This window comes from Myotis nattereri (genome assembly GCF_964212035.1).
Source record: "Myotis nattereri genome assembly, chromosome: 3".
NCBI classification, from domain to species: domain Eukaryota; kingdom Metazoa; phylum Chordata; class Mammalia; order Chiroptera; family Vespertilionidae; genus Myotis; species Myotis nattereri.
The window spans coordinates 70,854,487-70,868,840 of record NC_138077.1 but is presented as its reverse complement, the minus strand read 5'-3'; the positions used below and the strand labels follow the sequence as shown (position 1 = coordinate 70,868,840).

The window sequence follows — 14,354 nt, the reverse complement described above, 5'->3', positions numbered from 1 at the left end:
ATAAATAATAATAATAATAATAATAATGGCTTATAGTTCTATAGTTAGATGGGCTACAAATATATTTCAAGCTATTATACTAAAAGCCACAAACCTACCTCCAGGTCGCTGGTTGTCGTTTTAAATGACTATGGTTCATATGTTTTCCTTTTCAATTATTCTGTTTAAAATACCCTTAGTCTAGGATAAACATAAAGTATACTAGATTTTAGAAAGGCCTAGAGGAAAGGCCTTTCTTGAGAAATGCCATTATACTCTTTTTTTCCTTAACCATCACTCTCAGCTTTAACCATCACCTCTTTGGCTATTTTCCATTAAACAGTTGGTAGGAAACTGGCCAACAATCCTAAAGAGCCGGGAATTCCTGGCCTGGTTGAATTGGCTTTATCACCACTTTGGAGCACCTTAATGAGCCATAGAATTTACTGCTGTTTGTTTCGGATGAGGTATTTTTGCAAGAAATGCATTTTAAATACTGTTTGTTGAAAGAGAGATATGAAAGGGGGAGTAACTAAAGTAACTCTAATAACCTAATTACAGACATACCTCATTTTATTGTGCTTCACAGATATTGTGCTTTTGCAAATTGAGGGTTTGTGGCAACCCTGTGTCAAACAAGTCTATTGGTGCCATTTTCCCAAGAGCATTTTCTCATTTCATGTCTGTGTCACATGTTGGTAATTCTTCCACTATTTCAAACATAGTGCAAACATAGCTTTTATCAGCCCAGGGAAACCCAAAAGTTTGTGTAACTCAGTTTATTGTGATATTTGCTTCATTGAGGTGGTCTGGAAGAGAACCTGCAGTATCTCCAAGTTGTGCCTATATACTGATTTAGGAATAAGGGAGAATGAATGTTTGCAAAGATTTTAAAGTTTTTTCTCTCTATTCCTATAGAAAGAAGTTTTGTCTCTACTGATGAGAGAGCTAGTAATGCCAATAATGAAGAAAACACAGTAAGAGATTTCCTTTGTCAAACCATTTATAGTACAAGAATCCTATCTAATAAAAGAGAAACATGGTAATTAGCCATACCTCTGCTATCCTTCCCATTGGCTAATCAAGGCAATATGCAAATTAACTGCCAGCCAAGATGGCAGCCGGCAGCCAGGCAGCTTGAAACTAACATGAGGCTTGCTTGCTTCAGTGATGGAGGATTCCAACGTTCCCCGCCTGCCTTGTCGGCCTCTGAGCTTGCAGTTTGAAACATTGTTACAAATATAGAAGCTAAACAAAACCCCAGAAACCTGCTTTCAACCAGCCGGGATCTCAGAGCTGGAGTTGAAACAGTGTTTCGATTATAGAACCCAAACAAACCAGATACCTGCTCTCAGCATCCGAGGCCTAAGAGCTGGAGCCAAGCCTCAGAGCTAAAGCTGGCCCAGAATAAAAAAGAAAAAAGAAAAAAAGGAGCGGTTGGGAGCTTCAGTCACCCGCCAGCCTGAAAACAGCCCTCAGCCCCTCACCCAGACTGACCAGGCACCCCAGTGGGGACCCCCACCCTGAAGGTTGAGTGACCAGCTGCAAACAGCCCGCAGCCCCTCACCCAGGCTGGCCAGGCACCCCAGTGGGGACCTCCACCCTGATCCAGGACACCCTTCAGAGCAAACCAGCTGGCCCCCACCCGTGCACCAGGCCTCTATCCTATATAGTAAAAGGGTAATATGCCTCCCAGCACCGGGATCAGCGGAGCCGCAAGGCCTCCTGGCACCGGGATCAGCGTGACAGGGGGCAGCGCCCAAACCCCCTGATCGCCCTGCAGATCTGTGTGTGACAGGGGGCGGGGCCACAACCTCCCTATCCGCCCTGCTCTGTTCATGACAGGGGAAGGCGCCCCAACCCCCTGATCGGCCCTGCTCTGTGCCTGATAGGGGGGAGCTCCCCAACCCCCTGATTGCCCTGCGGCTCTGTGTGTGACAGGGTGCGGCGCCCCAACCCCCCCACCCCCCACGGGCCCTGCTCTGTGTGTGACGGGGTAGAGCCATAACCTCCCCATCGGCCCTGCCCTGAGTGTGACAGGATGCGGCACCCCAACCCCCTGATCCGCCCTGCTCTGTGTGTGACAGGGTGCGGTGCCCCAACTCCCCTATCAGCCCTACTCTGTGAGTGACAGGGGGAAGCTCCTCAACCCCCTGATGGGCCCTGCTCTGTGTGTGACAGGGGGGAGCTCCCCAACCCTCTGATCGACCCTGCTCTGTGCGTGACAGGGTACGGAGCCCCAACCCCCTTGATGGGCCCTGCTCTGTGAGTGACAGGTGGCAGCGCCCCAACCCCCTGATTGGCCCTGCTCTGTGTGTGACAGGGGGTGGTGCCGCAACCTCCCCTTCGACCCTGCCTTGAATGTGACAGGGGGCGGCGCCCCAACCCCCCAATCGGCCCTACCCTGAGCGTGACTGAGGGTGGCATCGCAACCTCCCGATCCGCCCTGCTCTGTGCATGACAGGGGGCGGCGCCCCAATTCCCCAATTGGCCCTGCTCTTAGCCGGACCAGGGGCTGCACCTAGGGATTGGACCTGCCCTCTGCCACCCAGGAGCAGGCCTAAGCCAGCAGGTCCTTATCTCCCGAGGTGTCCCAAACTGCGAGAGGGCACAGGCCGGGCTGAGGGAACCCTCCCCTGCCCCCCCGAGTGCATACATTTTTGTGCACCGGGCCTCTAGTACTACTATAAAAAGGTAACTGATGTTTTAACTGATTCACATATTGTCATTCAAGAGACTTTTATAGAGTAAAACAAGGCAGAAGGTATTGCTGGATAATATAACAGAAAAAAGAATACCATTGGGCTTTTTCCAATGTATAATTAGACAGGCTCTATTTGCTTAAATAAGTGGTTGCTCTTCTCATCTTCTATTGTTATTTGCAGAGAGTGGCACTAGGCATATGAGTGGGCCCATGTGCTTATTATTCTGATGGAAATGGGATTGTATAGAAATGAAAAGAAATATAGAAAGATAAAGTGAAGAAAAGCACACTACAGTTTCTGCCCAGACTCAGATTGCTGAGTTTTCCAGCCACTTCTAGGCTCCTTGGGGACTGATAATTCACTTTTGAGTCACAGTTTGATTGTTCACTCCATTTTTGTTCCAAACCTTTTATTTTTTTAGTTCCATCAATATGAGCCAAGAATCATAAACTTGTTATAAACTCAGGAACATCTAGCAGGGAGATGAAAATTGACTGATAAAACCCAGACTTCATAACTACTTAATTTATAACTATATCATGGATCTCTGATTAGAGATAAAAACAATAGCAAAACACTACCATCATTAAATACTTAAGATAAAAATGATTATTCTGACACAAAGACAGCTCTTTAGAGTCCATTTATCTTGGGTCTAGGCCAGGGGTGGGCAACCTTTTTGTGAGTGCGTGCCAAAACTAGCAAAATCTCTGACTCAAAATTCTTCTGCATGCCAACCCTAATTATTTTAATATATTTTATTGATTTTTTACAGTGAGGAAGGGAGAGAGATAGAGAGTTAGAAACATCGATGAGAGAGAAACATCGATCAACTGCTTTCTGCACACTCCCTGCTGGGGATGTGCCCACAACCAAGGTACATGCCCTTGACCGGAATCAAACCTGTGACCCTTGAGTCCGCAGGCTGATGCTCTATCCACTGAGCCAAACCGGTTAGGGCCCACCCTAATTTTTTGAGAACATGTTATGTCTACTTGATATCTCTTAAGGTGTACATATGTGAAGAACCTTGAAGAATTACTAAAATTCATTCTAGCGACAAAAGCACACTATATGATGATGAAAAATACATTTATTTTTTAATGTATACATGTACACTGATAGTCCAACAGAAAACTCTATGACTTCATTTGATATTATCAGTGGGACTTTTGCTGCTGCATCACTGATGACAGAGATTTTACATCAGGTTTATATTTCGTGACCTTCAGAGATATGCACGAGCTACTACTTTCATCTGTCAGGCTACTCCTATTATGAGACTTAACAAAATTCATCACTGAGAACAAAGATTCACAAGTGTATGTGGATGAAAACATGGAGAGTAACGCTGTTGCAAAGATTTTTAAGCAGAAAAATTTTCTGGAATGGCATTCCAAGTCCTCAATAGTTCGTTTTCGACACTATTGAAATTGCTCTTCCCCTCTCTTGTCAATCCATGTCTAAGGTCTTTAAAATAACTTGTTATGTAAAATTATTTATTTATCTAAGATGCACCTACACTGAATTTATCTGGAAAATAAAAAAGTAAATATTAAGAAAAAAATTGTAAATGGAAGATTATAAGAGAGGGTTTCGCATGCTGGAAAAAGTTACTGGCATGCCATGTTTGGCACACGTGCCATGGGTTGCCCATCCCTGGTCTAGGCTCTTTCAGAACAGTTAGCCAGTACAGGAAGTGAAGTGAAAACAGGAGTGTGACAACACGTCACAGGCATCCTCAGTTTCTGAGGACTACATCTCCCTTTCCTCCCTAGGATTCCAGCAGTGGCAGGCCACCACCAGATGGTTTTAGCATTGCAAAGACTTGTAAACTTTCTCTTTTCCAGTATCACATTCACTCTCCAAGACCTAAGTATCATTCACTGACCACCTACCTGCATCAAGATTTTAAATGCCTGGATGCCAATTCAACTTAGAAAACAATTGTCTCATTCATGTACATTCTTGCTGCAATCATCCCAGGAGGCTACAGTGAGGATCCCACCAAGAATGTGGAAGGAATGTATCACTAAGAACTGATTCAAAAATCTGATCAACTAATGATAGGTAAGAGAGTGGGTAGGGGCAGAAGTCAGCTTAAATGAAAAGGTGAAAAACAGAATCTGCAAACTAAGGCAATTGATTTGCTAAGGTATTAGACTCTAGTTTTATATGGTTATATCTGTTTAAACAACTAGATTTAGTATGCTGAGTCTCAGAACCCAAAGATTAAGCATTTCAGTATCTCTAAGACTGCCCTATCAACCCAATAACTGCCACCTCTGGAATTGGGTCATAGCTTCCAACACCAGATTGCATAGCTGAGTGACCCCAGCTCTGAAGATAATTTGACTCACTTGTCTGGTGCAATCATATTGCTTGCTCATCAGTTTTTTTAATAATTTAGGTTTCCATATAAATTTTTATGCAAGGAGAGAATGAATAGCCCAGCTGACTTGATGATCTATTCCCCTTAATTTAAATCAAGAAAGAAAAAGCCTAACCAAGATTTTTGTGACTTGTTCAAATGTTAACCCTATAGTTTACATGAGAAAACCAACTCTCACTTGTGTGTTAATACTACTGGTCCAATTTTCTCTATCAGCTGGCCTTAGCTTCACAATATCATACCTTGTGCATAATTTTATTTAATCTTATTTGTTTCGACATGATGACAGGTGTAAGGTATTAAGAATGCCATTGTAAAGGAAACCTTTATAAAGAGACACAGGACCCTTTGTGAGAAGGAAATCCTCAGAACTGCTGTGGTCCTCCTCCAGTGATGATGAGGACAAATTTGAAGACCTAAGCCAACACACTGAGGATGGCAGACCCGAGAGAACTTGAGTGCTTCACCACTCCTGAGCACCTGAATCAATCTTAGAGCCACCTGTAGGAGTCGGTGTCGGATCAGAGAGGCAGATTGATGAGAAAGACAAGAAATAAGGATTTATTATAAGGATTCAGCCTTACACATTATGGGCACTCCCCCCTCCGTCTCTGGTGCTGGGCTTGAAGTCGCTCTAGGTCCGCTGTGCCAGTGCTCAGGAAGGAGAGTGGGACATGGAGAGAGGAGAGTGATGACGAAGGGAATCCATGCCTGTTGAGGGCCTCCAAAGTCCCTGCCGTGGGGGCCCAGCAAGCGAGGCTGGTGTCGTTGCCATGGAGCCCCACACATGCCTGGCCAAGACTCTGAGGCTGAAGAGGGAAACTGACAGGAACTGGAAGAGCTGTGGGTCCAGAGTTGTTGCTGATCTCTGGTAGCTCACCATTTTGGGCCTGGGCTAGTATTTTCCAGCTACTGACCATATGCGCATCCAAAAAACAGATGCTCCTTCACTGCTGTTTCTCAAATCTGGTGCAAATTCCTCCTGTCCCTAAGTCCAAGCCTGAACCACACAAAGAAATTCTGGGAAATGTACCTCCAACCTAGAGAAACTGACACAATCCAAAACTACCATACCACCTATCACTGAGTGTCCTGTGTGAGAAGTGGCTTCAGTGTTTAAAGTCTACACCAGCATGTAGCTTCCATGTGAGTCAATTTAGTCATACTAAATCTAGTTGTTTTAACATTACCTACAAGCACAAAGTGCCTAACTGTGACTATATGTAGATTAGAGTGCTAATGATAAATTTATCAACTCCCACCATTAGTGCCTGAAAATATAGTCTTATGGATTAGGGATGTGACAAGCAAAGTTCACTAACTTCAGTAATAACCATTTGCTAACATGCTCTAGTCACCATGGTCTAAAGATTTGAATATTACTCATTATGAGGCAATATGGACAAAGAACAAATATTCATTCATTTGTTAACTTCAGAATTTAAAAAGGTCATTGCATCTATTTAATCTTTCATGTGAAATGTTTACTTGTATTTGAGGATCAAAAAATCCCCATTAACCTTGGAAGCAAGGAGATTCCCTTTAATAATTACATTTTTCTAACCACTTTGTTTAATGTTTGTTTCAAATACAACTCAACTTTTCAGCCATAAAATGAAACTCTCCTTGTACTTCCCCAGCTACTATCCTCCATAAGCAAGAACTGCTTATTTTTCATGAGCCTGAAAAATAGCATCAGTGTGTTCTGAGAGATTCCTGTGACTTCCATCAGTGGAATACACACTCAGGGCCAAGCCGTCCTTTCCAGAGATGAGCAGGCCTTAACCAACTCTTCATTAGCTTCAAAGGGAGGCAGAGAATTGGAGCAATTATCTGCATTATAGAAAGCAGACACCCGCCAGCAATTCACCCCAAGGGTGCGCTTGGTCCCTCAATCTCCCACCCCGCTTTGCCAGTGAAGGAAGAGTCTTCTGCAGACGATCCCATGAGGGAAAGTCTCTGTAGCCACATCACCAATGTGCTCCACAGCCCGACATACGATTCTATCAGAAAACCTTTTCCTCTGCTTTAAGACAGTTGAGAGATTTCCAGGCTTTCCCTCTGTGAATGGGAAACAATTAGTCATCGCCGAGGACGCTTTTCCTATTCATCTCTGGCCTCTCAGAAGAAGCAATTTCTGCTTTGCTCATTTAATCTTTGTTGGAAATAACTGTGACAAAGTCTAATACTTTACATCTGCTTTGGAGCCCTTTCAACCTCCTGCAGCTGAGTGCAATTGCAGCACATGGGAGGCATTTTCCTAAACAACCCATGATACGGGGCTGCTGGGCAGGCTCTGCACAGAAGAGCCCAAATCCAATGCCATAACCTTCTCAAATTGAGGCCAAAGTTCACATCATTTCACTGGACCTCTCCACTGAGGCCTTGTCCCTGAGACAGCTATGCAGGCACCAGTAAGAAACCTCTGGAGTCTGCCAGTGACTCACGCTTCTTATATTTCGATCTAAACATGGGCACTGTACCAACTTTTAGTCTCTGCTTCAAAAGAGGTCCTTTTGACCTCACTTAAGGTAGTATTTACTGTTGGCAACCCTATATATTTATTTTGCAGGGTTATGAGTAATTCTTTATAATAAATAAGAATGAAGATCAGACATATACCAAATTTTTTTTAAATGAAATGATGGTACCTGTCTGTGCTAGGCATTGTGCTAAGTGCCTTATAGGCCTTCTATGAAGGATAGCCAATCTCCTGCTTCTCCTGAAGCCAGATCTCATTTTTAAAAAGTGTATATTCCTTGGAAAATCTATGAGGAATCTGAGGCCCTGACTGCTGTAGTCTGAATGTTTGTGTGCCCCATAGATCCACATGTTGAATCCCAAAACCCATAGTGACGGTATTAAATGGGGTTTTAGGGAGGTGATTAGGTGATAAGGTTGGAGTCCTTAGAGGTATCAGAGCCTTAATGGTATCAGTGCCTTTATTTAAAACAAACAAAAAAAAAAACACCAAAAATACCCAGAGAGCTTCTTTCCTGTTTTTCTCCATGTGAGCTTACAGTGAGAAGAGGCCATTTGGGAAATGGCCCTCACCAGGTTCCTAATCTACCAGCACCATGGTCCTGGGCTTTCCAGACTCCAGAACTGTGAGAAATATGAGATGCCCAATCTCTGGTGTTCTGTTATGATAACCTGAACAGACTACAACACTGACCCCATCAAGCCTACAGTTTGCTGTTCCTTGTCACTCTACCACTTTGCCGGGGAAATTGGGGCCTCCACTATAGGATCAGTACAGTAGTTTATGGCTCACAGAGATGTAGAAAGTTTTCTTTTCTGTGATTTAAGCAGAAAGCTAGAAAGTAGGACTCTTACATGTATTCTCCACTGCCTCAATTTTAAACCTGAGCCCCCAGGTCTCCATATACATACAGCACAAAGTCATACACTTATCTACCATAGAAACAGTCCACTTAGAATCTCAAGCAGACCCATCTGTGCCTTTTAAGTCATCTTTTTCCCTGGGCTCCTGACTATTTTATAGAAATGAATTTAGGCCCTGGCTCTCAGAGCCTGCAAGTTAAGCTAGAATTAAGCATTTGAGAAGTATAAATACAGTGTGCATCCCACTCAGATGCTTAGCACTTCCTACTACCTGGACCAGTAGAATTTAGTAAATATGGGAAGGTTTTATTAGAATGTGGTTTTTTTATATTACTGATTTTTAGAAGCGTTTAAAGAGAAAAACAAGAAATGTCTTAAGAGTTAGAACAGGGGGAAAAGGGACATCTGTAATATGTTCAACAATAAAGATAAATTTTTTAAAAAAGAGAACAGAGTTGAACATGTGACATACCTTTTTTCCAAATTCTTTCACTTTAATCTTGAGTTTATTGACTTGAGATTCTGCTATCTCTGCCCTTTCCTTAGCTTTGTTCAACTCACATTGCTGCTTCTTATACTTGGAAAGATATTGATTGGCTTGTGCTTCCTATAAAAATAAAAAATGGGGGAAAAAAGAAATCTCTGTGCCTACATAGTCATATTTTTTCTGCTCTGACATGAGAAAGTTGAAAAATGTGTGAAGGGAATCTAAACTTCTGTGTATTGAATGGAATATCATATTTCTGTATGACATATAGGATTCAGACTTTCCAGCAGGCATGAGATCTATTTTTATAACTGTTTTTTCCTGTAAGTTTAGAACATGGTCGGCACTTTCCACCAACTGGATGTAGTCCTCCGGCATGCACAAATTTGGTATGTGATAGAATGACCAGTGTTGTTTGTTTTCTTATCAGTTCAATATTATATTCTACCACTGGGTAGAGGGGGGCGAGCCTTTACAATTTTATTGGTCAACGGATAATAGCTCTAACAGTGTTTTAGCCCAAATCATTTAAATAATCAATTTGAAACCCCTAAAGAGATATTATTAGGTATAATCCAATATATATATATATGGCACTTATCTCTTACATTCCACGTAGCTATGAATACTAACCCAAAGTTGGCAGATACATTTCAAGTGATAACAGTTCTGTGCACAGTCATGTCCAGGCTCATCAGAAAAAGGACTGTGAATTGCATTTGTGCTTACTCAAGGTTTTAGGGTGAGGAAGGCCCTAGGGTGATTACCCAGCCAAAAATGTGCCATCCTTACTTAATACCATGCTCTTACTTGGCTTATTTCTTGCACTGTACATGTTTAGGTATAATCACAAAATTGAGGGAGAGAGCTCTGGCTCCCTGGAGGGAAAAGTAGCACAAAATTTTACCATGGGTGATAATTCTAGCTTGAGAAAAACCAGAGAATGAGCAGACTTGAGCTGAGCTGCTTTTCTCTGACAAGCTGCTCACCTTGCTCAGGGCCCCACATCTCCATTAATCAAAAACAACTGCTGGGAAATCCATGAGGCTGCAACCGCCCCAGGCACTTACCGCTGCCTCAATTTGCTGCTTGTAACTTTGCACATTTAGCTGAAGATTATCCATCAGAGTCTGCATCCTGCTCAGATATGTCTTGCCTTCTTCTGCCTGAAATGCATGGGTATGTATGTGAAGGCGATTTGAAGGACACAGCAGTGTGCATTGGAAGTAGCCTCATATGAGGAACTAAAGCATAAGGAAACTTTGTTAAATGTCATTCATATTAGAGTTATGACTGGAAAATGGGTTTAACTCATGCCAAGTTCTGAGAAATTAAGAAAAACACAGCTCTGAGCAATGACAGTCATTTCTCCTGATTCACCACAGAACTTCCAGCCATTGCTAAAGTGGAAGTTAAAGCCACTAGTTTTAATCTGGTCTTCAGTCCTCCCATCCCAACCAAGCTACATCTCTGCCTACGGTTTCTCAGTCACCTCTCTCCCTCCAATCAAACCAAATTTTCCTTTGAACTTTCTAATTGACTGCTGGCTTTTGCTAATGGAATAGGAAAGGTAGTTTTCTGTAGTTTTGGTGTGGACATCACCAGGGATAGTGAGGAAAATTCCATAAACTATGAGGATGTTGTTGTGTGCATTCTCATTGCTACCATTGCGATCCAAACTTGAGCTGGAGGAAGGAAATCTAGTGAGATAGTGTTTTGCAGCTGTGCTTCGTGGAGACTTTGTATATTCTGAGGAGAAAGGAGGGAATAGACAAGCAGGTAGATAAGGGTCAGCAGATCCCCCCTTTCCCACACCCTTTAAACTCAGATATCTCCCCAATGGGGCTGTTGAACTTCCCAAAGAAGAAGGTATCTCAACCTTTGACATTTATTTAATCAAGACCTACCCCTGTTGCTCAAATGTTTTTTTTCTGGCTCCATCTTACTTATTCCATCAAGTATAAACTACTTTAACAGTGTTGGAAAAACTGTACAGGCATATGCAAAAGAATAAAACTGAACCACTACCTTACACCATACCAAACATGATCTCAAAATGGATTAAGGCTGAAACCATAGAACTCCTGGAAAAAAAACATAGGGAGTAGGTAAGCTCTTTGACATTGGTCTTGGCAATACTTTTTTGGATTTGACACCAAAAATAAGGGCAACAGAAGCAAAAGTAAGTAGAACTATATCAAACTAAACACATACATACACACACACACACACACACACACACACACACACACACACACAAAAGGAACCATCAACAAAATGAAAAGACAAACAATAGAACAGGAAACAACCTAAGTGTCCATTGACAAGTGAATAAAGAAAATGTGTTCTGTATATACAATGGAATATTATTCAGCCATAAAAGAGAGAAGGAAATCCTGCCATTTGCAACAATTTGGATGGAAATTGAGAGCATCATATTAAGTGAAATAAGTGGGTCAGAGACAGACGATATGTGATCTCACCTCTATGGAGAATCTAAAAAACTGAACTTATAGCATAAGAACAGATTGGTGGTTGCCAGAGGCAATGGGAGTGAGGGATGGGATGAGGTTGAAAAAATAGGTGAAGGTGGTCAAAATGTAATCACTTCCATTGATAAAATGAATAAGTTCTGGGAATGTAATGCACAGCCTCATGACTGTAGTTAACAATACTGTATTGTATATTTGAAAGTTGCTAAGAGGATAAGTCTTAAGAGTTCTCATCACAAGAAAAAGATTTTAACTGTACGGTGATGAATATTAACTAAACTTGTGATAATCATTTCACAGTATAAACATATGTCAAATAAGTATGCTGTACACCCAAAATGAATCCAATGTGATATGTCAATTATATCTATAAGCAAAGAAACAAATAAATGTAGGTTCAACCAAACTGTTTCGATTGCCTAGAATGCTCCCTCTCACCCCCACCTTAAAGTAAATCTGACAGTAGATAACTAATTACTAATTTTCAGCTTATTAAGCCAGGGACCAATATTAAAGAATAACCTGATGACAACGAGAAAAGTCCATTTTAAAAATAAAATCTCTTTTCTGTTGTCATCTGCTTATCCCGCTACCTCTCAGGTTTAAGAAATTTGAGGATTCATAGAATTCTGTGTGAATAAAAAGTTCTAAAACCAACAGAGCTCTAATTGCCTAAAATCAATTTGCTGAGGTCAATAAATTTACTGTGTGGTGAAGGAGGCCTCACAGAAGAAAACTGAAAATGGCTAGAAGTGGTTGCTGCTGGTAGTGTTCTTCCTGTTTGGGAAGGCAAGCCTTTGTTAGGCTTGGGCTCATGTGCATCTCACTCTGAGGCATTAAGTAACTGTGGGAACCAGAGTTGGGCACCACTCAAATTTCCCTTCAAGAAACTTGCCATTCAGCTGTGAGTAGTTTACTGAAAACTGCCAACTGCAGTGCTTCTGGGATCTGCCATAGCATTTGAGATCATAAACTCCCCAGGCAGCCACTACCCACTAGCGATAAATAGGCACCGCACGGTTACTAGGGTCTGAAGAACATGGGACTCCTAGATGGGCAATTTTTGTGCTGGAGACTTGCTCAGAGTAGCACTGCACTATGAGGCTCCTTCTGTCCAATCCTCCTTCCTTCATCCTTTCCCTTCACAGGTGTCAGACGCTACAGTGGTCTGTAGGCTTTCTCAGCCTGAACCCTGTTTGCTCTCCTCTCTATCTTTCCCAGGTGTTACCTCCAATAAATCTCGTGCTTCTAATTCCATCCTGGCATCTGGTTCCTAGAGGACCCACCCAAGCCCAAATTTTGTTTCCTCCAAAAATAAAGATGCCATCTCTATAATTAGATTTATAAGGATTAAATAACATCTGCCCACAGGTCCCTGACTATCAGAAGCAGTCGAAGGTTAAAATTGAGTAGGCAGATGAAGAGCGGGGGCAGAAAACCTGTCTTTACCTTTTCAACAATTACAAGTTTCTAATCTTACGTCTTGCAGCACATTTTTCTAGGCAGCGGAGAGAAAAAGTAGGATGGGATTCTAAATGCTAGAAGGACATGTGAGGGGAGATAAGTGCTCAGTGGGATTGGCCATCGAACAGTTGTGGATGGGGTCACACCTGATACCCTTTCTAATGTAGTGGGATCTCCCCAGAGGATGTTTCCTAGGAAAGGAAAGCCATATTCATGTCCCTTTCAAAGTGACATTTTTAATTGGCAGCTATGAAGTTCTATCGGAAAACATCCTGCATCATAGTCCTGATGGTTATTTTGATATTAAAGGAGGGCAGACAATTGACACAGCATCCACCTTGAATCTTTCAAAATCTGGTACTGATATTAAGGAATGTAGAGGGCTCTCTAATGTCTCTTAAACTTAAGGATTTAGACTAATATTTGCATAAAATAAGTGTTCAACAGCTGTTATCTGATTTGATGGCAGAAAGTCATTGCATAACTGAATGGATACACTCTAATTATTGTGCAGACAGTTGGAAGAAATTAAGAAATATAACAGTACCTGGGGAATACTAAGATTATTGCTATGAAGAAATAAAGATCTAACATGATAGAACAAGAATGCAGTGCTTGGAACAACAGTATTCAAAAATTAAAAAAGCTTTGGTGTTTTGTTCTATAATTACACCAAAGAAAACAGTAAAAATAATCCATAGGAAAGTAAAAAAAAAAAAAGGAAAAACTCAGACATTAACAAGTACTGTTCACTCCCTCACACTGGTGACTTCCCCCACCCCCCTCAAAAGAAGAATAGAACAGCACCTCCTTCACGTTCCCCAGGTGAGTGCTGCCTTAGCCACACATACCATGCATGGCTCACCCCGCAGTGGCTTCGCTATACCTGCATGGCCTAAAGAAGTGTCAGACCAGCTCGTCTTCGGAAAGAACCACTTACTCAGTAAAGACAAGCTGCACAAGTAGCTCATTTCATCTTAATGAGCCCAAGGCGATGCTTCTGAAGCGCTCAGCTTTCTGATCAACACTATTCTTCCAGCTGCAGAGAGGAAGACTTTGATGCCTCTAACACAACAGTGTCCCCTCAGGAACCAGGGTCAGGACGGGCAGACCCTGCTTTAGTGCTGCAGAAGTGGCTGCAGACATGGGAGCCTAGAATGAGTTTCTTTTCACTGACATAAGCTGTATTGTGCAGGAGAAAGGGCTAGAAAGTGACCTCTGCATCTGTTTTCAGCCACTGAAATATATTCACCTCGCCTGTGCCAGGAAGATGCACAGAGTGTCAGACAGACATACAGGCCTCTGCTATCATGGAATCTCTGTCTACTCCACTTGAAGACAAAGGAAGAAAGGGTAGAAAAGAAAAAGAAAAATGAAGGATTTTATTGTTCCTTTAGAAGTGTATTAATGACTGGTAGGAAGTCTGCCCACCTCTTTTCAATTAGTTGCCTGAGACCGATATTAGCAGGAAAACGGAAAGCTTTGGAGGC

The 14,354-nt window shown here is 42.2% G+C and overlaps 1 protein-coding gene across 1 annotated transcript in view; it reads right to left on the bottom strand.

Moving 5' to 3' along the window:
- Positions 1 to 8,346: 8,346 nt before the first annotated feature.
- The window catches only part of MYH15 (myosin heavy chain 15), a gene marked incomplete at both ends in the record, with an annotated part of 149,873 nt that continues 143,865 nt past the window's right edge, over positions 8,347 to 14,354 (bottom strand). Inside the window, 3 exon segments of the mRNA XM_081085999.1 lie at positions 8,347 to 8,373; positions 8,894 to 9,028; positions 9,979 to 10,074. Coding sequence (XP_080942125.1) covers positions 8,347 to 8,373; positions 8,894 to 9,028; positions 9,979 to 10,074 — 258 coding nt within the window.